Here is a 26,924-nt window from a genome sequence, read left to right on the forward strand (position 1 = left end):
CAGCTCTGCCAGGCCTATTGATCCCAAACCCCTCAGCTCTGCCAGGCCTATTGATCCCAAACCCCTCAGCTCTGCCAGGCCTACTGATCCCAAACCCCTCTGCAGCTCTGTCCGGGCCTATTGATCCCAAACCCCTCGGGAAGGTCCATCCCTGGGCTGGGTGAGCTCCAGCATGTGCTGGAAGCAGCTTCCCTGGGCAGGGAAGGGTTGCTGCAGACGTGGGGGGGGGGGGGAGTTGAGCAGGCTCAAGCACAGCACAGCTCCCTGGGGACTCCCAGTCACTCTCCTGACCTCAGTGAATTAAGCATTGCAATAAAATGTGCACTGAATTAATCATCTGCATCTCCAACGTGAGAAACTGCTGTGCAGGGGCTCACAGGAGCCTTGGGAGGGGTTCAGGCACCTCACTCCATGGAAAGCAGTGGGGTTTAGATGCCTAAAGACTGTCTGTTAAGTCGTGTATCCAAGGTCTCCCAGATCCCAGCTGTAGGATGTCAGCCAGGGCTGCTGTTTCTATCCCTGAGAACCCTTCCTCCCTAAAAAGACCAGGTTGGATGGGGCTTGGAGCAACCTGGGCTAGTGGAAGGTGACCTTGGCCATGGCAGGGACAAAGTGAGCTTTGGGGCCCCTTCCAACCCAAACCATCCTGGGATTCAATGATTCTGTGACTGTGGATGCTGGGGAAGAGCCATCAGGGCTGAGAGCTCAGGGGAATGAACCCATTCCACTCTCTGGGAGGAGGATGGTGCTTTATCCAGCCCAGGCACTGCAGGATCTTCCCAGTCTAGGAGTTGATTGCTGCAAAGCAGGGATGAAGAGGGATCTGGGAGAGCAGTGGGAGAGCACAGATCCCATATTTCCCCCCAGGAGCTCCAGAGAAGGTGAAAAACTTCCCATGCACAAAACAGAATCTAACAAAGCTCATATGGAAAGGTCAGACCTGGGTCTGCTCTGAAAAGGAGGAATCATTTCCACCCACAATTAACAGCAGCTCGAGCTGTTTCTATTCAGTTTTAGAAAGAGAGCAGAGAGGTGCAATCCCTCCCCGGGCTTTCAAGGAATATTCATCCTAGTGCTGTCATTACTCTTTCATGGCTCTAAGCCTGGTATTTCTGCTTCCAGCTCTTTCTCTCTCCAGCCTGCACAGCAGCTCCTGGAGCTGTGTGGGGCACAGGACAGTCCAACCCCCCTGGAGGTGTCTGTGTGTTGGAAATAACAATTCAAAGAAAAGACAGACCATCCCAATACAACCAAACGCTCCCCAAATGTCTGACAGCAGTTTCTCAGACTGAAGTGATGCAAATAGCTCAGATAAGTTTCAGATAAAGTATCTGAGCCCTCAAGGGCTTATCTGAGCTGAACACTAACTCCAAAAATCCTGAAATTTGCCCTCTGGGACTGTCTCTCCAGCTTGATTTCCATCTGAAGCCTCGACCTCCAGAGGCTGCAGAAACAGCTCCTGTTCAAATGCATTCTTGAGATAGCAGGGTGGGACACAGCAGGTCTGCACTCCCTATCACAGCCTATCTGGGATTTGCCTCTGCTGGGAATGTTGCAAGAGTTGGGCTGATGGCTCAAGGAACCGGTGATGGCTCCTTTCACCACTCACCCTCCAAGGGATGAGGGAAAACCTCCTCCCTGGTGCCAACGGAAAGATCACTTTCACTTGGCTACAAATTGTTCCATGCGGCTTTTGCTTCCAGCCTGGTCCCACTCAGTGGGAGCAGAGGGAAGGCTGGGGGAGCTCAGGGTGCTGTGCCATGAATTCCACCACACTGGGATGGGCTTTGGGTTCCAAGGTAGCCTGGGTGCAACAAGGAGCTGGGTGAAAAATCTATCCAGACTTCCCTGAAAGCCTGGCAGGATGGACAGGGAGCAGTCACGGGGACAAGCTGTGGTCAAACAGACCCAGGTCACAGCAATGGGCAGCTGCTGATATTTATTAGAGATTGGAATCCAGCCCTTCCAAAACACACAGAGCTTCAGTGGTTCCAGAAGATGTGAGACCTGGGAGTGACACCCATTCCTGGTGCACAGCTCAGGCTGTGACAGGAGCTGTGGAATCACAGGATCATAAAATCTCCTGAGCTGGAAGGGACCCATCAGGATCATCCAGTTCAACTCTTGGCCCTGCATGGGACACCTCGACAATCCCCCCATGGGCCTGGGGATGGAAGTCCAAGGCCAGGCTCAGAGAGGGTAAACTGAGATTGTAAGCTGGTACCAAGGGCCCATGAGCTCACTCCCAGCTGGACTGCAGCCATTCCCTGTCCTGCAGGAGCACCAAGGTGTGCCATGTCCCAGCCAGGCCCCATGTGCAGTGTGCTCTACAGACACCGGGGGAAAAGAGAGCAGGAAGGATTCCTCCCTGAAGGGTTTGCAACCAAAGAATCCATGATCTAATCACTTATACACCTCATGCAAATCTAAAAAGGATGGAAAAAGGAGCTTTCTGAAAAGCTCTGCAGAAATTACCCCGATCTCGCTGATTCAAGCAGAGCAAGATTTCCTCTCAGGCAGAGTTCTCAGGCAAGAACAGCACTGAAATTCTATAGGATGGCTCATAAACCAGAGCAAAAAAATTCATTTCCTACTCAAAAATTCCCAACAGCTCGTTCCCAAAGGGCTGGAATGCCAAAGGGTTGCTGCAGAGCGCTGGCTCCCCTTCCCCGTCACGCTTCCCCTGGCTAAAACCCAGGGATTGAGGGAGCAGGCGTGGGCAGGGCCATGCTCCCAGAGCTCCCCAGAGCTCCCCTCCCTGGCAGCTCCAGGGTTAACGCGCCGGCGCCCTGCAAGGCAAGGATTTCTGCTTTATTTCAGCAGGGGAAGTGTGTCCCGGCCTGATTAGCCCAATGGTTTCCTCTTTTCCCATAACCTCCAGACCCCCATGGCCTAAGTGTTTACTTTCTGAAATAAAAAATCTGCTAGTGTTTTTCTTTTTTTGGGGCATGTGTATTTTGGGAGGATTCGGGGGGAGGGAAGCGGGAGAGGGGGAGTTGAATGGGATGGAAGGTTTGCATCCACCTCCCTCCTCTCTCCCACCCCTCACCCCAGCTCCTTCCAGCTGCAGCTCTGAGCTGAGACTTCTGGCTTCGACGAGAGGGAGAGAGAGAGAAAAGTATTAATGAGAGAGTTCAGTGCCTTGCTCAGCAGCTATAAACACACAGAACATCTGGAGGGGGAGAGCTGCTCCGTGCTGCCAGGAGCTGAGAGGAACAGGCTGCTTGCAGGGTCCCAGCCCCCCTGTCCCCAGACTCTCCTGGCATCCCATTGTCCATCCAGAGAGAAAAAACAACCAGGGAATCATCAGGGTTGGAAATGCCCTCTAAGAACATCCAGCCCAACGTTAACCAGCCACTAAACCACGTCCCCAAGGGCCACATCTACATGTTTTTTGAATGCTTCCAAGGATGATCATTCCATGATTCCCTGGGCAGCCTGTCCCGTATTTCTGCTCTCCCTGATGCTGCTCCCTCTGCTCCTGCCAGCCCAGCACAGCCCACCCACGGCAACCCAAACCCTGCAGAGAGGCTGCTCTGCTGCCCTGGATCCCCAGGGGTCTTGGTTTTGGGGAAATTTTCTTGGGAAAGCTCAAATCCCTCCCCCAGTTGTGCTTTGTGTGGCCTGCCTGAGGTAAGTGTGTGGTGATGCAGGATGGTTTCCTCCTCTGGAAAAAGAAACAGGTACATCCAGCTCACTCTATCCCTACACAGGGATCAATCCTACTCCAAGAGCATCCCAAAACCAGACATCTTCTGCAGCCATCCTCAAGGGCCCAGGGAAGCCCTGGATAGTTTGTTGCTTATCCCTTTCCCCCTTGACTCTCCATCCCGTTATCCCTCCCCCACAGCACACTGGAGCTGCTCAGTTTTGGGAGGTGCAGCTCCACAACTTGAGTTTTGCCTCTTGCTGAGCTCCCACTCCCCTGTTACATTTGAGGATCCCAAAAAATCAGCATGTTTCTCCCAAAAATCAAGCAAGAACCTTCCAGCTCTCACCCAGCCCCATCCAGGGGACCAAACCCCTGCTCAGAGAAGGATCCCTGCTCCGAGAAGGATCCCTGCTCCCCAGCTGATCCAGGCTGCAGCCAAGTGGGAAAAGAGCTCAGAGCTCCTTCTCTGGTGATGACCCAGGGAGCTCCCTTGGGTTTTGACCAGGAATTTTCCAGAGTCAGGCAGGAAACAAATGGAAAAGTGAAAGCCTGGATTTTTGTCATTCTGTTGCTTCAGAGCAAATAAACCCCTCCAAGTGCTGAGTTGCAGCAGGTTAGAGCAGCACTGAGTGTCACAGCATCACCTGGGTGTGTGTTCCTCACCTGGGAAACAACCAGGACCCACACAAAGAAGATATCCCAGCTCCCACTGACCTGAAGAGCAAACCAGGGACTGCTCAGCATCCTGCACAGGCAGTCTAAGACACCACAGGCAGCCCACAGGGCTCTGAAATTCATTCCCAAGGCATTGAGGGATCTTTTCCCCCCACCAAATTCATTCCCAAGGCATTGAGGGATCTTTTCCCTCCACCAGATTCATTCCCAAGGTATTGAGGGATCTTTTCCCTCCACCAGATTAATTCCCAAGGTATTGAGGGATCTTTTCCCTCCACCAAATTTATTCCTAAAGCATTGAGGGATCTTCTCCCTCCACCAATAGGTTGGAAAGTGCCTTTAACAGGGAAAATTCCGTGTGTCCTTCCCCAAGCCCAGAGTGCCCCAGGAGAGAAGGTTGAACTGGAGCCAACAAAACACCCAAAGATGCCACCAAGGAAAAGTGAAAGGAAAACCCATTCCACCAGGCTACAAACAGCTGCAGAGCACAAAAGGCTGTGCCAGCTCAGCCAGAGGGGTGCCCCAGCCCAGCAGAAAGGGCTCATCCATCCCCTGGCAGAGCTCAGGGGGATGGGGCAGCAGGTGGGGCAGAGGCAGGAGTTTGTGCAGGGCTTTTGTTGAGCCACCAAATGAATTAAGATCCAGTGAGATGAATTAAGATCCAGTGAGATGAATTAACCTCCATCACCCTCTCGCTCATCCCTCCCCACAGTGGCTCATCCTTTTCCCACTGTTCTGCTTCCCTTCACCTTCCTGCACGTCCTCCCCTGTCTGCTCCTGGTTTAGTAAGGATGGAGAGGAGATCCTGGCCGGCCCAGGAGAAGGGCTGGGATGTCCTGCCAGGCTTCAGCCACAGGCAGCTGTGCTGCCCTGTGAAAAGACTCCCATTCATCTCTGCGAGAGCAGAGCGTGCGGGGGAGGCAGCAGCAGCAGGGGAGGGGGAAGTGTTGGAGGAGGCTGAGAAAAGGAAGGAGGCCACAGTTAAAAATAGGATAAAAGGACATGAAGGAAAAAAAAACGCAGATTTTTTTTTTTTAAGAAAAAAAAGCTTCGCTCGGAAAATGTGCTGCAGCTGGAGAAGCCATCGGGCTGAGCACGGTCAGCTTTCACCTTCCCCCACCCTCCTCCTCCTCCCCAAGCCCCTTCCCCGAGCGTGGGCCTGGAAGCCGGCCCAGAAAGCGCTCCCAGAAAGCACTTTCCTCCGGGATTCTCCAGCGGGAAAAGAGCAGGACTCGTGCAGGAGGAGGGGGCCACGTGGGGAAAGGCAGGGAGAGCTCCCCAGGGCTGCAGGAGGTCCTGTGGGACTCCTGGCTGGCTCCAGGCTGAGCTGGGCTGGGAGGGAGCTCACAGGGTCAGTAGGGTGGGGGCACATCCATCCCTGCTTTGCTGGGGCAGAGCACCCTAGGATGTGTTGCTCTGGCTACAAGGGCTTTGCTTTCCTGCCCAAACCAGTCCAGGCTCCAGGGACTTGATGCCCAGGAGGGACCAGCTCTGCCTTTTCCTCTACAAAAGATCCCTGGAAGTGTCCAAGGCCAGGTTGGATGGGGCAACCTGGGCTAGTGGAAGGTGTCCCTGCCCATGGCAGGGGTGGAACGAGATGGGCTTGAGGATCCCTTCCAATCCAGCCCATTCTGGGATTCTGGGATTCCTTTCTCACTGAAAGTAAGATCACTCCTCAAAATACTCCAGTAGTATCCAAAAGGCTGGGAACACCTTCATTCCAAGGGTGCTAATTCAGCACAGCAGTCGTAGAAACTTCAGCCAGTGTCCTTCCATCCTCACTGCCATCAACAACAGCTTTAGCTCCCCTCTCACTGAGGAAAACAAACCTGGCCAGGGGGGAAGGGGTTGTCACAGTGGCCTTGGCTCAGAAAGGCAGCGCAGCCAGGGCTGTATCCATGTTGAAATTATCATGGAAGAACAGAATCCCTGAGTGGTTTGGGTTGGAAGGGACCTTAAAGATCATCTCACTTCAACCCCCCGCCCTGGGCAGGATGCCACAAAATCAGGTTGCTCAGAGCTCCATAATAATTTGATAATACCATTATCAAATCTTTTCCTTCACTCCAGCTTTATGCCTAACCTTGTATAATCCAAAAAAATACAGCCAGGGAGTAATATCAGGATACTGTTTCCTTATGAATGAAACATAAGTGTGACTCTCAGCATCCTCTCGGCAGTGCTGCCACTTCGGGCAGGCCCGTGGCATTTCTTTGGGCTGGCAGATGGATCAGCTGAGGTGCAGTGACCTTTCCAGCCCTGATCCCACCTGTGCAAGGAGCAAAGCTCCTGTCCACACACAGGCAGCAGTTCCCTTCTGGCTGGATTCATTCTGTCACCTCTGGGATGTGCCTTTCTCTGGCTGTGAACCCTGGTTGGTTCTCAGGGCAGTGATGTTCCCAACATGTGCCCCACAGACTGTGGCAGCAAACTAACAAATAAAACTGCCTCTGGCCCATTGCCAAATTTTGGCCTTTCAAACAAAAAAAACTCCACCCCTTCTTGTCTTCATCTACAGCTAAATCCACATCAGGCTTCCCTTTCTCCATATCACTGAATAATCTTATCAGCCTCAAGCACAGTGTAAATAAACTCAGCCAAGCTTCAAAGGCAAAACATCTCCTCTAAACACAAGGCAGCTCTCAAACTTTTAGAAATAGTGTGGTTTCTATTGCAAGGGGATATATTCACACTTGCATTTTCCTTGTTGACTTGTTTCTTTCACCAACATCGAGACCATGAAAACCAAAATAGCCTCTAGTACACCAGAAGAATAGATGACAAATGGTTTTAATGTGCACCCGAGACACAAAGGAGAAATGAAAACTGTTCCTGGCCCTATATACAAATGAGAGTTTCCTCTCGTTTAAAATTAGAAACTGCTCTAGACTGAAGAAACAGCAGCACTAAAAAACAAATCAGAGAAAGAGTACCTTGCATTGCAACGGGCAGAACTGAAAAGTGACCCTTAGGTCTTGCAAGAGAACCAGGAGCCTGTTCTACCTGTGCCAAAGTGCCAAAAGTTTGATCAAAAGCTGTGGAAGACAATGCCAACTTGAGTTTCTTTCCCTGGCCTCACTGAGGTTTGAAGGAGGCTCCAGCCTCTGGAAGAGGACATTTCACAGAGCCAGCGTGGGGTAATGAAGATCTGGGCTGCAGATATGTTGGTCCCTGGAGAGAGCACTTCCACAGAAAAGGGGAGAGGGGAGGGAAAAAAAACCACTAAGAAAACTTTCCAGGCACAGATTTGCAAAATGTCTGAGCAAATCCAAATGCTGCCGGGGCAGATTTCATCAGAGCTGAGCTGACATCATGCTGAGAGAGGTCACCCACAGGAGTTGAGCAAATAGCTGGAATAAGGAGGGCTGGGAATAGGCAGAGGAGCTTTGCTCCAGTCACAGGCACAGCTCTCTGTGTCCACCTCCTGCTCACACACAAGCACTCACCAAAGGAGAATGTAAAAAAAAAACCCAAATGCCTGAATCTTTGCCAAGGAGAGATTTCAGACTGTACATTTGACAACAGTCCCTGGTTCTGCTGTACTCTTTAGCTGCAAAAAGTCTCTGAACATCAGGGTTCTGCCTCCCCAAGGGGCCAATGTGAAGAACTAACGAGCTTGGAACAAGCCACAGGAGAGCAGCACATGCCATACCAAGGCTTACATGGGATTTAAGTGCTTCAAGACAGGCTTATGTGGGACTAAAGTGAAACATAAACTTCATATTGGCCCTTTGCAAAGGTCACATTTGTGTAACTTGAGCCCTTTCCCTCAGTTCTGTGCCCGTGCCAGGCTGTACCTGAGCCCTCTGCTCTGCCACAGCACCACAGGGCTCTGGGCTGGGGTCCCATCACCCATCCCAGGGGCAGGAGAACAACTGCCCACCTGACACAGAATCCTAGGATGGGTTGGGTTGGAAGAGACCTAAATTCCATCTTGTTCCACCCCTGCCACGGGCAAGGACATCCACTATCCCATATTGCTCCAACCTGGCCTTGGACACTTCCAGGGATGGGGCAGCCACAGCTTCTCTGGACAACCTGTGCCAGGGCCTCCCCACCCTGTGAGTAAAGAATTCCCTTCTAATATCTAACCTAAATCTCTCCTCTTTTAGTTTAAAACTGTTCCCTGTCCCACCTGCCTGCATGATCACATCTGCTGCCAGTTGGTTATGCAGGAGTGGTTTGGGTTGGTCTGCTCTGGAATCCCAGAATGGTTTGGGTTGGATGGGACCCTAAAGACCATCTCATTCCACCCCCCTGCCATGGGCAGGGACCCCTTCCACAAAAGCAGCCCAAAGTGCAAGCTCAGCTTGAAGATTCAGGTGTTGAACAACGTGTGGGGCAAGAATTAGTCAGCGGTGACTTTGTAACGGCTTTTGGGCTCTGAATGTGTCAGAGGAGCCCAACCTGCAGCACCACCAGGGCATGGCTTCAGCTGGGCACACATGGCAACCAGGATGGCCACACCTCTCCAGCTGGGGGACCTGGAGACTGTGACATCACCTTGCCAAGGAATCATGGAATCCCAGAAGGGGTTGGGTTGGAAGGGACCCTGAAGCTCATCTTGTCCCATCCCCTGCCATGGGCTGGGACACCTTCCACTAGCCCAGGTTGCTCCAAGCCCCGTCCAGCCTGGCCTTGGACACTTCTAGGGATGGGGCAGCCACAGCTTCTCTGGGAAACCTGTGCCAGTGCAAGGCATGGAGCTACAAGAGACTCAAAATTACAACCACAGTGGAATGAAAACTTGTGAGTCCCCATTTCCCTGCAGCCTTCCATGAATGGCCCTTTCCAAAGCCACTCACCAGGACATCAGTCCTGCAAATGCCATGAGAAATGCTGAAGATGCAAGCAGCAGGTTGGCAGGTCCACCCTGCCCACGATATCCTCCTGGAGACCCCCATGGCTGGGAAGATCCCAGCAAGCAGCAACCAGGGCTGCTGTCCCTAAATGCAAGGGGAATGCAGGACTTCAAAACATCAAAAAACCCAGCAAAATAACCACTTGAAAGAGGAGAGAAGTTCTCCCACACCACGGCAGGGAAGAAGGAAGCTCTCATCCTTCAGCTTTGCTCTGACAGGAGAGGAATAGTTGAACAAAGCAGTTTTAAGGGGTTTATCTGCTTTCTGGCCCCATCTGCACTGACCCCAGCGCACCAGCGTGGTGATGCTGTGCCTTGGGGATGCATTAAGGGCAAAAAAAACCAAAAAAGAAAGCCAGGACTGGGGCAGAAAGCAAATGTAGGAGGAAGGAGACCAGGAGGACACTCTGGACCCCAAACAGCGCACAGAGGGGCTTTAGGTTTGGTTGTTCACCCAAAGATGCCCCCGAGCCCCCCCCGGCACCCCCAGTGTCCTACCTGTGCCGTAGTGCTCCAGCCCCGTGGGCACCTCCTGCGTGCTGGGCTCGTCCCACAGCGGGCAGCAGGGCCGGGGTGGGCAGCAGGAGGCCTGGAAGCCACAGCTCACCCAGGGATCCTCGCAGGCACCGGCGGCTCCCGCCTTCTGGAAGAGGGAGAGGGGAAGTGTCAGCGGAGCAGGACCCGAGAGAGACACCCAGGGCGAGGTGGCAGCGAAGCTTCCCCCAAAGCAGGCAGCGAGCCCCGCTCCTACAGGGTGTGCTCCCAAAAACTGTCACTGAGGGGTGACACGGGGAGGCAAAAGGGGCCTTTCTGAACAGAGGGGAGGGAAAAGCAAAGGTGCAGAGCGGGGCCCTGCTCAGCAGGGTGGGCTGGGAGGGGCTCCAGCAGGACACCCCTCATGGCCAGGCTTTGTTCCAGCCCCCAAACTGGAACGGGGATTTTTTGGCAGCACAAGCAGGAGCCCCAATACCCCCCAGAAATGAGGAGGGTGCTGGGGGGGTGCCGAAGCCACAGCCCTGCCCAGGCATTATGGTCCCCGTGCTGTGGGGTGAGCTGCCATGTGTCTGTTCCTGTTCCTATTTATGCTGACATTATTTGTGATCATTACACTTGTATTTATATTTGTATTTGGGTTAGTTATATTTACATTTGGGTTATTTATATTTGGGGTATTTGGGGTTGTATTTGGGTTATTTGTATTTGTATTGGTTGTATTTTTGTGTCCACAGGCATACCTGTGTGTACACATAAAGGTATTAATGTGTGTATGAGATATATATCTCCTATGTGCACATGTGTATTTATATACATAGATACCCATATATTTACATATATACACATGCATATTTATATAAACTATGTATTATTGCATTTATATTACATAACATACCATATTATAATATATATAATATACCATCTATATATATCATCTATATATACCATATATATAATACACCATATTATTATATTATATCACTTACATATAATACATTATATGTGTATATGCACATTATATGTGTGATATAAGTATTTACATACCCACACATATGTAATCCTAGGCTAGAACTCAATATGAATTATACTTTCATTTTTATTGTGTATGAAGTTAGATTCAGCCTCTGTAAAGAAAATATCTCTATTATATATACAAAGATATGGAGTATTTATAATTGTTTGGGTTGGGAAAAACCTTTAAGATTATCAATTCACAAACAATCCCAGGATATAATTTTCATTTTGTTCTGTACATACCTATTTTATACATATATATTTATAAATATCTGTATCTATAGTGTGTATATATATGTACACACCATAAATATGTAGTATATATATGTGTGTATATACCTTATATATATATTTACCGTATACATGTACATGTATATACATATATACCATATAATATATATGTTGCATTTAAGTGTTTATCTCTTTAAAAGAGGATAATAACATACAAATACCTATAAATAAATGCAGGATGTTTTAATTTTTTATTATTATTACCATTTCCCCACAAGGGAAATGGCTTTGCTTCATCTCCAATCAATATTTAAAAGCCAAATGCACACTCAGAACCATTTAAAGGGAAGATATGGAGCTGCAAAATTTCAAGGCTCAGAGTGGCCTTTTCTTCCTATTTTGGTGAAAATTGTGCTTTTCAGCAAGTGTTCTGTGATTTCTCTAAATATGGAGATGATTTCTCTAAATATTAGTCTGAATTCTCTAAACATGGAGGTGATTTCTCTAAATTTGGAGGTGATTTCCATAAATATGGGCCTGATATCTCGAAATATGGGTCTGACTTCTCTAAATATTGGTCTGATATCTCTAAATGTGGGCTTGATTTCTCTAAATATGGAGGTGATATCTCTAAATATGGGTCTGGTTTCTCTAAATATGGGTCAGATTTCTCTAAATATGGAGGTGATATCTCTAAATATGGGTCTGATTTCTTTAGATGTGGAGGTGATTTCTCTAGATGTGGAGGTGATTTCTCTAAATTTGGAGGTGATATCTTTATGGGTTTGATTTCTCTAAATATGGGCCTGATATCTCTAAGTATGGGTGATTTCTCCAAATGTGGATGTGATTTCTCTAAATATTGGTCAGATTTCTCTAAATGTGGAGGTGATTTCTCTAAATATGGGTCTGATTTCTCTAAATCTGGGTCTGATTTCTCTAAATCTGGGTCTGATTTCTCTAGAAAAGGCTTAAGGCACTGCCAAGCCTGTCCCAGAGCTGCTGGTCACTGGCCTGGCCATGTCCAGGATCACACTGCAAATTGTATTATATACAACTGCCCATCAACTGCCCACACAGAACAGAGCTGGCTCAGCAGAGGGAGCACCAAAATTGTGCCAAACCCCCAGAAAAGCAAGGGAATCTTTGCCAAAGCTGTGCTTTGTGCTGTTCCCCCACACTCGTCCCTGCAGGTGAAGGTCAGCCCGGCCGGCGGAGGCACTGGGACAATGGGCCCTCCAAGAACCCTCCTCCCAACACAAGCGCAGGAAATCCGATGTAGGATCCCATTTCCAGGGGAGGTTTGCAGGCTCCAGAGCTTCAGATAAGCTCTGGATAAACACTGGGAATTTGGGAGCTGTTCTGAGCTGCCTAAAACCTTGGAGTACTCGGTGGATGACACCAAACCCTCTCAGTGGGCTGGAGAAAAACCCACTGCTGGGGTAGAAAAATAACCCCAGCTCCTTTCTTTCGTAGAATCCCAGACTGGTTTGGGTTGGAAGGGACCTTAAAGATCATTTAGTTCCATGGGCAGGGACACCTCCCACTAGCCCAGGTTGCTCCAAGCCCCATTCAACCTGACCTTGAACACTTTCAGGGATGGGGCAGCCACAGCTTCTCTGGGCAACCTGTGCCAGGGCCTCCCCACCCTTGTAGTAAAGAATTTCTTCTTTATGTTTGATCTAGACCCACCCTCCTCCAGCCTCTCCCCCCTTGTCCTGGGTGTTCCTTACCATCACTCCAGGTCGAGCCAAAGGATAAGGGGCTGCACTGCCAATGGTTGTGTCCATGTAGTAACTCATCATCTTGGAGGTGCCTGAAAAAATGGAGATGGATTAGATGACAGGCCACAAAAAGTGAGAGAAGCAGCTAAATCCCTGCTTTCTCACGGTCATAATCCCTGCTTTCTCAGAGCACACCATCACCTTAATGAGTATGAGCTGGAAAAGGGGGAAAATATCTGTATTAAGAGGAGATGCTGTGATTAGATGGGTTGTATCAACAATGCAAACACACAGATCCATTAGTGTAAACTGGGGAGAGCCTGACAATGGTGACTGAATTATCACCTGGAAGCTGATGGAGCTGCTCTGAGGGAAGATGAGATCATATTTCCTTTGCTGGAGAATCGGTGGGAAATCGTTGCCAATTTTTTTTCTTTTGAGAGAGAGAAAAAAAAAAGCCACTTTGTTGAGCTCAACACCTTTCCTGTCACAGCTTGGTCAGAACCAGCCTGTTTCACAAAGAACTTTACTGTTTTCAGGAGACATCCTCTGTTTTCCCAGATTAGCTTATGTTTGCCTTGCTAAATCTCTGCCTTGCCTGGCATTCCTCACATGGGATTTACTCCTGTGAGCAAGTCCTACCAGAGCTGCTCTTTAGATGGAATATTTAATGATCCAGGAGCCCGTTTGTGTGGCTGAGGTGAAAGAGCTGCAGTGTGGCTCTGATATCAGAGCTGTGGATGTTTCTCCCTCTCTCCTTTAAGTGCCCAGTGGAAAGTGCAGGACCAGGGCACTTGGTTTTGGTGGATGTGACTCAAAGGTGCTGGAGGAAGGAGCAGAGGGGGAGGAGGCTGAGCAGGATGTGCCTGGGAGCCAAGGGAATGGCTGCTTCCATCTGGGAATAGAGGCACAGCCTGAGGGATGAGGAGCTGCTTTAAGCAGAGGGGACAGAGCAACTCCAGCTCCTCTGAAACCCCTCCGGGCTCCTGCAGAGCCCTGAGCTGCCAAATGCAACCACTGCAGATGCAAACACTTGTCTGAGTCATCTCAGAATAAAATCACAGAGTCATGAGGGTTGGAAATGTCCTCTGGGATCACCAATCCAACCATTCCCCAGCACTGCCAGGTTCACCACTACACCACATCCCCAGGTACCACATATACACAGTGTTCAACAATGCCAGGGAAGGTGACTCCACCACTGCCTTGAGGAGCCTGTGCCAGTGCTGGATAACCCTTCAGGTGAGGAAATTTTCCCTGATATCCAACCTAAACCTCGCTGGTGCGACTTGAGACCGTTTCCTCTCCTCCTGTCCCCTGTTCCCTGGGAGCAGAACCTGACACCTCCTGGCTCCCCCGTCCTGTCAGGGAGTTGCAGAGCCAGAAGGTGTCCCCTGAGCCTCCTTTTCTCCAGGCTGAGCCCCCCCCCAACTCCCTCAGCCCCTCATCAGACTTGTGTTTCACAAGGTTTGTGCTTGATCCTTCTCCACAGAACCAGCACAGCCACATTACCTTCAGCTCCAACCCTGCACCGGCCCCTTGAACAGCTCCTGGAGGACTGGGATCTGCTCCCAGCCTTCCCTCTGCTCCCAGGGCTGGCCAGCAGTTCTCCAGCCCCCAGGGCAGGGCAGAGCTGTTGTGGCCGTGCCTCACTCACCACCTCAGCAAACAGGGACCCCGACATTGCCTCCCCCTGCTCGGTGAGTAATGGCCAAACACGGAACACCTGCGTGTGCAGGGTATTAAATGATCATCATCATTTCCTGCCTGTTACTACTGACTCTTGTTCTCACACCGGCATTGTTGGTTTTGAAAAACTTTTCTTTTTTTAATTCACAAAACTGAAAACTACCGAGGTGGTGGAAGAACAACGAGCCCATTTCTGTTTGTGCTGTACCCAAAACCACACCGAGTGTGAGTTACTGTGGCTGAGGAGCCTTAACTAATCCCAGCATCTGTGCACGCCCTCCCAGCCCTAACGAGGCGTTAAAACACGTTTGCTTCAGTCTCTTTGCAGCTGAAGCTGCAGCTGGGGAGACACAGACGGTGCTGGAGCCCCTTTCTGTGTAATCACAGAGTCCCAGAATGGTTTGGGTTGGAAAGGACCTTGAAGACCACCTTGTTTCACCTCCTGCCATGGGCAGGGACACCTTTCACTTACCAGGTTGTTCCAAGTCCCGTCCAACCTGGCCTTGGACATTCCCAGAGATGAAGTATCCCTGGAATGAAGGGCATCCCCTAAGGAAGCTCAAGGCTGTCAGTCCCACACGCTGGTCCCCTGATCCTCACCCTCAGGACATGTAAACCATCTCAGGTAAACGTGAACTGACCTTGCCCTAAAGCCAAGATTAGTGCTGCCTAACTGCACAGAACACGACAGACACTGAAATGGAGGCAGAGAAACCCTGGGGCTGGTTCACCTGTTTCAGAGCCACACACGTGTCGGAGAGTGAGGAGTTACAGCCCTCAAAGAGCAGTTCAGCAGCAGCTCCTGGGAGCAGTTTTGTTGCTCTCTGCAGCCTGTGCAATAGGCAGTTGGGGTTTGCTCTGGGGTTTTTTTGCCTTTGATGAAGACACCTGAGTCCCACGGTTCTCGAGAGCTGCTTTCATGCCTCACTGAGCGTCGTTTGCATCTCTCAGGCTGCACTTGCCAGCTGAACCTTCCAGCAAGTGGCCACACACTGCTGCTCGAAGCCACATGTGCTGCAGTGACAGCAGAGGCACCAAACCCATCCTGACACCCAGGACAAGGCTTTGTGCACTCAGGAATATCAATAAGATTTAACCAGAGCACCAGCAACCCCCTCCCGAGCCTGGGAGAGGTGAATTATCATCTCTAGGCAGCAGCTCCGAGAGATTCACAGCCAGTTTGCTCTTTGGTTTCCTTTCCCCACCAAGCTGTGCTGTTAAAATCACTGGTGAGGGGCAGAAACACAACACAAACCTCGGCAGCTGTTTGCACTCCCACCCCTGGGGGTTGAAGACAAGTCCAGCCTAAATGCAGGTTAAATCAGTCCCCCAACCTGATGCAGGTTTTGTGGGTGATAGTGGTTAAAGTACAGAGAGACAGAGGCTCTAGTCTGTGAAAAGGACCTGGAATCATGGAATGGTTTGGGTTGGAAAGGGTCTTAAAGATCATCTCTTTACAACCCACCTCCATGGGCAGAGATGCCACCCACTAAATGACAGGCCCTGGTAGAAAAGGATCCTGTGCACGGAATAATTGTGCTCTGGAAAAGCAGGTATGGAAGAGGAGGCCAGAGGAAGCAGAAAGGGAGCTCTGCTGTGCTGTGTCCAGGCTAATTTTAACAGAACTTCCACCAGTTCCCAGAGGAAACTACTTCACAGCCCAATACGTCTCTTACTGTCAGCAAGTTTCCCTGATGTTTGAGAGATATTTTGCTTCTCTTTAACTTCCTCTAATAAGAGCCTAAATAGTTCCTCCCCTCCCCTGGATGCTGTCAGACAGCTCTGATGAGGGCCCTGAGCTGAGCTGAGCTGAGGACAGAGCCATCAGGGCAGGTAACTTGGCTGAGATGGAGGAAATCACTGCAGATTTACCCCCAGATAATCCTGATCCAGAGCTTGCAGAGAGCTGGTAATTAATAGAGGGGAATCAGACCCATTTGGTAAAATCCTTAATGACTTAATAGCTTGACTTCAGCCTTATTGTTTGCCCTTATTATTCGTGTCTTATTGTGAAAACACGTGTGGGAGAAACAGCATTTATTTTGGGAATTGATCAAGTACCAGCCAAAGCTACGAGACTCTTGGGTCATTTCTAAACTGAATTAAAATTTTAATTTCATTTCAACATCCATCCCTCCTCTTTTACAAGGTTTTTTTATCATTATTATTTTAAATCAATTACCGAGCTTAGTTTAAAAGGGAAACGCTGTTTGTCCTCATGATTAACACACACACACACACTCCCCCTTTCAAAAGTTGGGAAGGAGTTTAAAATATACATTAGAACAAAACAAACTTTGCCTGTTGGATATATGAAGACACTTCACAATATTTTCATATAATGTTTTAGTTTTATACTGTTTTAAGGATGGGGAGAGGGAAGTGGAGTGAGGCCACAGTGGCTTCCCAGTGGCAGAACCAACAGATTCCCATCTCTGTTTCCCAGTTTAATGTTGTAAAATGCAGAGGCTCCGACTGGTCCCCAGTTTCTGAGCTGTAGGACCACACTGAGCTTCTGCCCACCCCACACCCTGAGCCCCAGCTGGGCACCCAGTGAGGGTGTCCCTGCAGGGTGGCACAGCTGGGACAGCTGCTCACCGGGATTCCGGGAGCTTTTCCTCCATCCCAATAAACCAGGAAGATTCCTTTTCCACAGGGTCACTCCAGGAGGATGGGGCAGCACCAGCAACCCCACCAAAGTGTTTCTGGCTTCAAGAGCCTGAATGAAGACTTTAAAAAGGCAAACCAGCCCCTTCCCCATGGGCTGGCAGCTCCTGCCCCAGAGCTGCTCCGTGATAGCCGCTTGATTTATCCATCAAGGAATAATTCATCATCTTTGAGGGGGTGGGGAGAAGAGCTGGTGGAAATGACATCCTTCCACAGGTCTTTAACCCCTGGCATCCTGGCACTTTCCAGGCCTCCTGCCAGCTCAGTTCTCAGGGGAGGGAGTGTTTGTTGATCCATTGGCATGTTAAAAACCCCTTCAATTCATCAAACCCTGGCACCAGCTTAAAATAAAAGGAGCATCCCTAAGGCAGGAGCATGAGCAGCAGAAATGAGTGTGCTTCCTTTAGTCACAATCCGTGCTTTTTAACTGCTGGAAATCCCACAGTTCTTAGGATTTCAAAACTTTGTAGTGATCCTGCAGATAACAGCTGATTTAGTGAAGGGAAAGCAGGCAGGGCAGTAAATACTGCTGTGGTAAAGAGATAGGAATGGTAAATAGAATAAAAATGGTAAATAGAGCAACAGTTTACCATTGTAAATAGAGTGACAGTGGTAAATAGAGTAGCAAAGGTAAATAGAATAGGAATGATAAAGAGAGTAACAATGGTAAATAGAGTAGCAATTGTAAATAGAGTAAATATGGTAAATAGAGAGGTAATTGCCCTTCTGCACCCGCTGTAAATACTCCCAGAGGTTAAACGACCTGGCCGAGGTCACCCGGGGAAAGTGAGGGGGAGAGGGTCTGAGCACTATCTTAACTGCGGGGCGGGGACTGCCCCGGGATTAGCGCGTCCGGAGGAGTTTTTTGGGAAGGATGGGGCAGGGGCCGCCTGTCAGCAGATCCCATCTGCTTCAGCTGGGCTCTTTCTTCCCTCGGTGCCTGTCAGATCTGAAGGAGATATGATGGGATCTCAAGAGCCTTCCCATTTGGCTGGATAAACGCTGGCCGGGCTGGGTGACAGTGGTCGTGAGACAGTGCCAGGACGGTTCCCTTACACGTGTGCCTTTGCTCTCTGTGCTTGTAGCGAACTGTTTTTTGTTTAGCTTTCTCCTTTCCCCTGTTCATTCATCAATTACTCAGCTGCTAATTTATAATTAAGCTGAAGTAACCCCCCCCCTGAGCAGCCCAGCAGATGTATGGTGAGCTGACAGCCGGGTCATGGCAGGCAGAGGGGTTTAGGAGGGATGCTAAACCAGAGGGGCTGCTGCCATTAAATCATGCTGCTGCAGCAGCTCCTGCAACTGCAGGGAGATGTGAAGGGCAGGTTAATTAGGTCATCTGTTCCTTCACTCCTGAATTTGCCCCTGTGAAGCAGCAGCCTCAGAGCACAATGTCATGGGCCAGGGCCTCGACCGGGACAAAGCCCAGGGGAGCGAATGGGATCTGGGGAATGGGGTGGGTTCCCAGCCAGCAAGGAGGGATTCCCTGCCCCAGGGAAGGCTCTGACACCACAAGGAGCATGTTCCCCAGAGCCCAGAGCCCAGGCTGCCCCTGGCACAGGGACTGCCAGCCCAGCTGGGAGGCTGTGCTGTGCTCCAGGATCCCTGCAGGACCCCCAGCAGGACAACTGGGACCAGCCTGCCCAGGTCTGATGGTGCTTTGAGAGCCCCTCTCTTCCCCAGGCACCCAAACTGCTGTGGAAAGGGAGGGTACCCTTCATTTCTCTGGGCCAGATGTATAAAGAAGGAGACAGTTTTCTGCCTTGGAGGAGCATGTGGTACCCCAAAACTCTACAGTGAAGCCTAGGACAAGGGGGACACACACACATAAACCAGTGCTGGGGGCACAAAATGCACCCACACACCCCCCAGCCCCTGGGTGAGGGGGTTCATCCCCAAAAGTGACTGGGGAGACCAAAAAAAATCAGTTTTTTCAGGAAATTATGTACATGACAGGCAGGGGAAAGCTTGAAAACCAGCAGAATGAGAGGCAGCATGAGCAGGCTGTGCAGGAAACCACTCTGGAGCCAGCCCACAGCCCCCAAAGGTGTCAGTTGACAGCCCAGGATGGGAAGTTGATGGTGGCTGTAATACCCAGTGAGTGGCCACATGCAAAGCAATGATTTAGAGACAAATGGGAAGGGGGAAGGCCTTGGCTGGGCTCCTCAGGGACTCCCCCTTCCCTCTGCCTGGGCTGGCAGGGCAGGCTCTGCCCTTCCCAGGGAATGGCAGTGGCACAGCAGCACATCCCCGGGGCTGCCACCCTGCACATCCTCCCACCGGCCAGGGCTGGCACCTGTGGCACCGTGTGCCCTTGGGGGGATGGCATTGCTGGGGAAAACACACCCAGGTGTCACAGCAAATGCCTTCCAAGATCCCTCCAAGGCAGGAATCTGCCCCTGTCTGAGGGGCTACTCCATGTGAGGAGTGAACATCCGACCCCGAGCACTTGGATTCTCCCCTCCCTCACAGCAAATACAAACCAACCTCCTTTCAAACCCAAATTACAACTCAAAACATAAAAGGAACTACAAATTTAATCCATTGTACAAATGCTAAGGCACAGCCTTCTGCCTAGACAAGGAAAAAAATAATATTCCCCTAAATATCCATATCAAATTTATATACCTGATATTTTAAAAAAGGGGATTTTTGAAGGAAAGCATCAGCTCAGACATTTCTATAAGACCTTGCAGTAGCAAACACACAAATCAGTAACTGGGTGAGATTGGAAATGGGGAGAGGAAGAGTAAATCACCAACAAAACAAATCTGAGATACCCTGAAAATTTCCTGGTACCTCCAACCCACAAAAGAGTTTAAAGAGCCTCTCTTCCCCCTCCACTTACGACTCAGCTGGAAAACCCAGGGAAAATCTTAAGTCCTCCACGGCTTCCCACACTTGTCTCCGCTCTCTTCCCAACTACCTGGTGTATCCTGCGCGCCGGAGAGGATGGAAATCCCATCGTGTGTGCGGCAGGGCTGCCTATTCAAAGGGAGGGGGAGTGGTCAGCCCCGCACCCAGGGCTGCGAAAGGCGATTCCAGCCGCCGGCCAGGAAAAAACCACCTCTGGCAGCTGTCACGGCTCTGGGGAGGCAAAACCGACGTGAGCTGGAGGCGCTGATGGGGCAGCGAGGGGCGGCCGCGGGGTCCCGTGTCCTGCACAGGGGTCCGAGGGGTTCAGCCCGCTGGGAAGTTCTGCTCCAGCCCCTCGGATCCCGGGGAGTGGAGTTTGTTCTCGCCCAGGAGCTGAACCAAAGGCTGGCAGAGCACGGCCGGGCTGAGGTTTATCCAGCCCCGATCCCCCGATCCCAGCCCAGCTCCTGCCCCTGCCTGCAGGGGCCTCATGGCAGGAGCTGCTGATCCCACCTGGAGGTCCCCTGGGCCTCTGCCTGCCCTGCTCCCTTGGATATTGGGAATATCTGGGCTTTCTGCCTTACCCTGGGAAGGGTCCAGCCTGGTGCACCCAAAAACCCCTTGGCACGTGCCTCTGGAGCCAGGAATGCCAAAGGAATGCCACGGGAGCTGCTGCTGGCTTCTGAAGTCTTAAGGGCTGAAGGAACCCCCCCTTACAGGAGGTACCAGAGAGGGGAGATGCTGGATCAGCTCCCTCCTCTGACAGAGGTGGATGGTCCCAACCTGCATCACCCCAAAAACTGCTCTTCAGGCGGGTGATGGGGGTGTCCAGGGGCTCTCCAGAGAGGAGAACGCTGCTGGGACCAGAGGGGCAGGAGAGCTAGGCAGGACAAGACAGGGGGACACAAGCACAGGTTGCACTGCAATAACTCTAATAACATCCATGTGAATTATCCAGAGGCTCTGGGAGAGCGGGATCCGGGGCTGCCTCCCCAGACACCCCTGTCTTCCCCTTCTCAGCCTGGCCAGAGACCTCCCAAACGCCAGTGGTGCCCCCAAATTCTGGCTGCAGGAGGATGTGCCCATCCTGCCTCTCCTGCTCTCCCTCTCTGGGCAGCAAAGCTCCCTTTTCCTCCAGGAGAGGGCTCCAGGCTGGGAATCCTGTCCATCTCCAGCACAGATCCCCATCAGGCGGTAAAATAGCTGTGGCTGAGCCCTGGCCAGGGGCAAAGCCCAAACTCCAAGGGTTCCTTGGGGGCTGTTCCAGGACAGGCAAAATGGGAGGCTGGGAAGAGCTGCTGGGATTTTCCCTAGAGATCCCACTAGAAAATGTAATATAAGAGCAAAACCAAGACCCCAGCCATGGGGCTCAGCCCTCACTGCCTCCAGGCTCTGACACAACAACGTTCTGCTTGTAGGGTATTTGCACCTTTCCAGGGAATTTGGTAGCATCCTCCTACTCCAAAAATGCAGCCTGTCCCTCTGAGCTCTGCCACTGCAAATCCAGGCTGAAGGGTCAGCCTGGGAGAAAAAATAACTCCTGAGGACACCCTTTCCCAGGCCAAATGTGGGTATTTTAGGTCATATCAGCCAAGTGGACATTTGCAAAGTGCAAACCTAAGCTGGATTTGCTCTCAGGTGGATAATTCCTGCCTGCATGGGGCTTCTGTGGCAGCACCAACAACCAAATCAAATGTGCAAAAGGAGTGTCCACAGGCACGAGGGTCCCTCCTGCTCCCCCCACCCCAGTCCAGGATGTTGCTGGAGTCCACAAGGGGACAAATAGCAAGAAAGCCCCCATTATTTATGCACATAAAACTCTTCCCAGGCCCTTCCAGACTTTCTCAAGCTCCCAAATGATGAATGAATCCCAACTTTAGCCCTGAACTCACACACACAGCTCCAGGTGGCCCAAACACACGTTACCTGTTGAACTCGCAGCCCAAGGCACGGATCCCTCTTGTAGTTCTTTTAACACAGGAAATCATTTACAGGGTTCCCGTCTTCCCAGAAAGGTTTCCAGCCTCCTGGGCTTTGCTACAAAGGCTCTGTCACATCTGAGCTCCAAAGGAGTGGAATTCATCCAGCAATCAATTTTTATCTGGGCAACTCTTCCCGGAATAACCCCCTGGCAGCTGCAAACAAGATGTCCTTCCCTGGGCTGGAGGTTTCTCTCTGCACAGTTGTTTGGATGCAATAATCCATATATTAATAGCTCTGTGCATGGCTGTCCAATCCACTGGGTGTCTGGGAAATGGAGAGGCTTCTGCTTTCGGGTGTTTTTTCCATCAGCACAGTGGCTGCTGCAGGAAAATCACCTCTCTCAGCTTCTGGAATCACAGAATTGTGGAATGATTTGGGTGGGAAGGGTCCTTGAAGATCATCTTATCCCATGGTCTCCTGGTTTCGGGGTCGCTGTTGTCACACCAGTCACCTGAACCAGTTGTTTCAGCTCATAAGGAAAAGCTGGGTTAAATTTCGGGCAGCTTGTGGAATTCATCCCAAAGTCCTTGTACTTTCCATTGCAGCTGGTTTGGGTTTGCTTTGTACTCATAAAAAAATGAAGCGACTCCCCAGTGTTTCCCTGGAGTGGTTATTAATGTTTTCACTGAATTGGAGGTGCCCTGGGGATGTTTCACGGGTTGTGCACCATCAGGCTGCTGAAATCTGGGGGCTCACAGGCTCCTCCTGGGCAGTGCAGGACAAAGGGCCCTTTCCCAATAACCTGAGAAATCCCTGTCTCCATTTGGGATGGAATCTGAGAGCAGCACCATGCTGGGGGTGGCTGCAACTCAAGATGGTCATGGTTTGCATCCTAGAGCTGGGAGTGAGCACAGATCACCTGGACAGAACTCAGCAGAGCTCTGAGTGTCCCCAACTGTCCCCAACTGTCCCCAACCCCGGGTCACCCTCTTGCAGCCCTGGGAATGTTTTACAGGGAGAGATCCTTGGGGTCCTGCTTAAGGATCAGAAGCCACTGAGGGTGAGAAGCTGCATGTAATAAGCTTCCAGAGGCCTTTATGGATCTCTAAGTATCATCATTTCCATATTACACTGGAAAAACAGAGCAGGAACCAATAAAAGCATCCTGAGGGCCTGGATCTCTCTGCTTTCTGCAGTTCCATGATGACCCCAGTGCAAGGGAGTCAAAAGGCATTCCTGGTTTGGAGGGTGACCTTCCCAGCCTGTTTGCCCTGGGAGAAGGGGATCAGCTGGATCGAGGAGCTGCCTGTGCCTGTGAATGTGCAGCAGGTTTGCCCACGCTGCCACAAGGTCCCCTCCTGCCCCTCCTCCAGATCCAGGCTGACACACAGCCTGGGCCCAGATGGCTCAGCAGGGCTCCCCCAGCAGCTCTGCACGTCTGGGCTCCAGGCACTGAGGCTCTGCAGAGCTGCCTGGCCTCCACAGCCAACTGGGACCCTCACACAGAAAATCAGGATAATACTGGGGTTTTTTGCTGAGTGTGTCCCTCCCGCTCCTGGCTGGGTGATGGAACCCAGGAGGGCCCAGATTCCAGCCCTGAGATCATTGCACAAACCACTGACCCCTCGCTGTCCTGGGCTGTGTGTCTGTCAGCTGAGGGAGAACAAAAAGGTCACTTTGATACTGGACAAAGGCCTGGAGAGACAGAGAGGTTCCCAGGTTTATCAGCTCCCCATGGAAGCCAAATGCAGGGAAATCTCCAAATTCTTACTTCATCCAAGTCCTTTCTCCTGCTCACCCCCAGTGTTTGTGACTGAAGAGACTGAGCCATGGAAGGAGAAGCCCAGGAACCCCAAAGTATGTTGGAGTCAGGCCATGAGCCCTGGAATGGTGGCTGTGGGAAGCTCCCTTCCCTGCCCTGGGATCACACCCAGGGCCCTGGATTTGTGGGTGCAGCCTGTGCTGCAGGGGTGCCCTTCCCTCAGGGGAACAGACTCCTGAGGGCTCCAGGGCCACCCCGAGAGGAGCCAAATGGAAAAGCTGGGCTCCACCTCCAACCCCACTGACTCATGGAATCCCAGGAGCATTTGGGTTGGAAAAGCCCTCTAAGGTCGAGTCCAACCCTTCCCCCAGCACTGCCAAGGTCACCACTAACCGTGTCCCCAAGTACCACATCCACACTGCCTTAACCCCCCCCAGGGATGGAGATTCCACCCTCAGGGGCAGAGCAGGAGCTCTTTCACCTCTCCACACTTCCCAATGTTTCTGGAGTCCCTGCTGGCCAGGAGGGAGCATCTCCAAGCCCAGCACACTGCAGCCACCACACTGTGCCCTGCTGGCAGGGCCACCACCCCCCAGCCACCAAAGAGCCCTGGGAACACCAAGATTTTGACTGGTGTCCTCAGAGAACCACCAGTAACTACAGCTCCCCTCATTATCATCCCAGTTTAACCATAATAAGCTGCTTATTATTTCCAGGATGGGTTTTATATGACATTTTCACTCCCATGCTCATCTTATTTTTCGAACAAGAAGATGCAAAGGGAAGCAGTTCAATGATCTCAATTCATCCTCTGCGTTTTTCCACCGGTTTGAGAAGCAGTTGACTTTTTTAAAATGTCAAGATTTTTATCAAGGCTTTGAATTTCACTACAGCAAGAGGCAGGGGATATTAGAAGAGATAAAAGAAAATAAAAATATCTCTCTTTTTTTTTTTTTTTTACCCCTGATACTAATAGTGAGTTAAGTAATAAAGAGCAAGTGATTAACTGGCTGCTGAATTCATTTTGAAATCTGGCCAGATGGGTTTGAGCAGGAATTGTTAACTGATAGTATTTTTATAAATCTGATCTTTATTTATACATCTTGCCTGGGAAAAGAGCACTCCTGAAATCTGGCTTTATAGCCTTAGATTAACTGATTTTGGAGGAGGATTTTAATTTACAGTTTGAAGAGGGTGTATATGTGATGAAATCCTATCTGAGTGTATCAGACTAATAAAAGATCCTTCTGCCAACACCCAGGCCAAATTTTTCTTGAAATGTGAGAGCTGGTAAATGATGACTGATTTTCCAGCTAATATTTTCATGAATGATAATTGGTTTCCCTTGTTCTTGTAGCTGCCAGGGGTTCCTGGGCATCCTTCCCCTGTGGTGTTAATTCGGTGAGTGGGGCACAAAAGGGCCCTGACAATATTCACTTTGGCCTTTAGGAAAGGGATCAGTTTTTGTGCTAACGAGGCAAAATTCATGAATTTGCCTCTCAAGGGCCCAGGCTGGTGCTGTTATGGCTGGAACTTCCCCAGAGCTGTTGCTTAACATCACAGTTAGAGCTGAGTGGAAATTTCTCACTTCCTCTTCCAGAATGAAAATATCATTTAATCCCAGAATCCCAGCCTGGGTTGGGTTGGAAGGGAGAGCAAAGCTCATTCCATCCCACCCCCTGCCATGGGCAGGGACACCTCCCACCAGCCCAGGTTGCTCCAAGCCCCATCCAACCTGGCCTTGGACACTTCCAGGGATGCAGGGGCAGCCACAGCTTCTCTGGACAACCTGAGCCAGGGCCTCCCCACCCTCACAGGGGAGAAAATCCTGTTGGGACTGGGTGTTATTTTGGGTTTTCTCATCTCTGCATATGTCCCTGTGTTTAGAGCCACATGCACAGACCCAAGATGGACATGGAATTCTCCTGCATGTGGTGTCTCCTCCAAGCCAGTCTGACACCTTCACAAGTTCCCTATTTAAAGCCCATTTCTGGATCTAATCTCCCTCATAGAAGTGAGATAAACCAAGTTTATAACAATTATCATGGTTAATAAGAAGGTGATTTATGTGTAGAAGCTTCTAACCTAAAAAAGCATCACAAAAGTCCCTCGTGGACCAGTTTAATCATTCAGGATGTTCCTGTACCCCCTAAATTTGTTCTATTTTAGTGGATACCCTGTACCATCACATTGGGGCCAAGATAATGGAGATCCCAGATTTGAGCTCCTGCCTGACCCAAGGGTGGAAAAACCTTCTTCTCCTGGTCTTGAGAGCAGATATTTCCCCTCAGCTCAGACAGGGCTCTGCAGAAGGAGGGAGTTTAGAGGGTGTTGGTTCCTGGCTCACTGGCCAGAAGGGCTGAGCTCTGCTGGGGTCAGTTGGCTTTCCACAGCCACCATTCCAGGGCTCATGGCCTGACTCCAACATACTTTGGGGTCCCTGGGCTTTTCCTTCCATGGCTCAGTCTCTTCAGTCACAAACACTGGGGGTGAGCAGGAGAAAGGACTTGGATGAAGTAAGAATTTGGAGATTTCCCTGCATTTGGCTTCCATGGGGAGCTGATAAACCTGGGAACCTCTCTGTCTCTCCAGGCCTTTGTCCAGTATCAAAGTGACCTTTTTGTTCTCCCTCAGCTGACAGACACACAGCCCAGGACAGTGAGGGGTCAGTGGTTTGTGCAATGATCTCAGGGCTGGAATCTGGGCCCTCCTGGGTTCCATCACCCAGCCAGGAGCGGGAGGGACACACTCAGCAAAAAAACCAGTATTATCCTGATTTTCTGTGTGGGGAACTGTAGGCCAGGGAAGTTGGATGATGTAACTCCATAAACTGGAGATTTTTCAGTGCTCTAATTGCACAGCTAAACCACTGCAAAAATTACCTGTATCTTAATAAACACTTTTTGTTATGAGAGAGAGCAGCAGAGGGAAAATATTCCAGTAGCAGAAACATGAGGCTGGGGTTTGTGGAAATGAGTTATTAACATGTCCTTTACCTCTCTGTTTATTTTCCACACGGTTCCAGGTCAAGGAAAGTTTGTCTGTGACAAAGATTAGGCTTTTGGAACAGCTGGGTCTTTTCATATTTAATTCCTGAGCTCCACTGACCATGTTTGGACAGATTCTCTTTTGTCTCTGTGGTTGATTATCGGGGGAGCTCAGGAGGGATAACAGGACACAGGTGACACCCCCCCAGAGGTGTCCCTGAAGGACACCATGAGCTCCAGAAGGAAGCAAGAGGATAAATAAGGGATGTTCAATCCACAGAGCCTGGGGAGGGAGGGGTTATTTATGGCCAGGCTGGGGAATTGCAGAGCTGGGTCCCACATGTGAAGTGAAAGTGGAAGTGTGTGGGTGGGAGGGGAAGCAGCAGCC

General features: G+C 50.6%; 1 protein-coding gene across 1 annotated transcript in view; it reads right to left on the bottom strand.

Moving 5' to 3' along the window:
• The window catches only part of ETS1 (ETS proto-oncogene 1, transcription factor), an 86,224-nt gene extending 66,265 nt beyond the window's left edge, over positions 1-19,959 (bottom strand). Inside the window, exons 1-3 of the mRNA XM_027655609.1 lie at positions 19,857-19,959; positions 12,662-12,744; positions 9,687-9,831 (exon numbers count right to left, since the gene is read on the bottom strand). Of these exons, the coding sequence (XP_027511410.1) occupies positions 9,687-9,831; positions 12,662-12,733 (217 nt within the window). The 5' untranslated portion in view covers positions 12,734-12,744; positions 19,857-19,959. The remainder of the gene's footprint in view (positions 1-9,686; positions 9,832-12,661; positions 12,745-19,856) is intronic.
• Positions 19,960-26,924: the final 6,965 nt, after the last annotated feature.

This window comes from Corapipo altera, unplaced genomic scaffold, assembly GCF_003945725.1.
Source record: "Corapipo altera isolate COAL_440 unplaced genomic scaffold, ASM394572v1 71, whole genome shotgun sequence".
In the NCBI taxonomy this organism is placed as follows: domain Eukaryota; kingdom Metazoa; phylum Chordata; class Aves; order Passeriformes; family Pipridae; genus Corapipo; species Corapipo altera.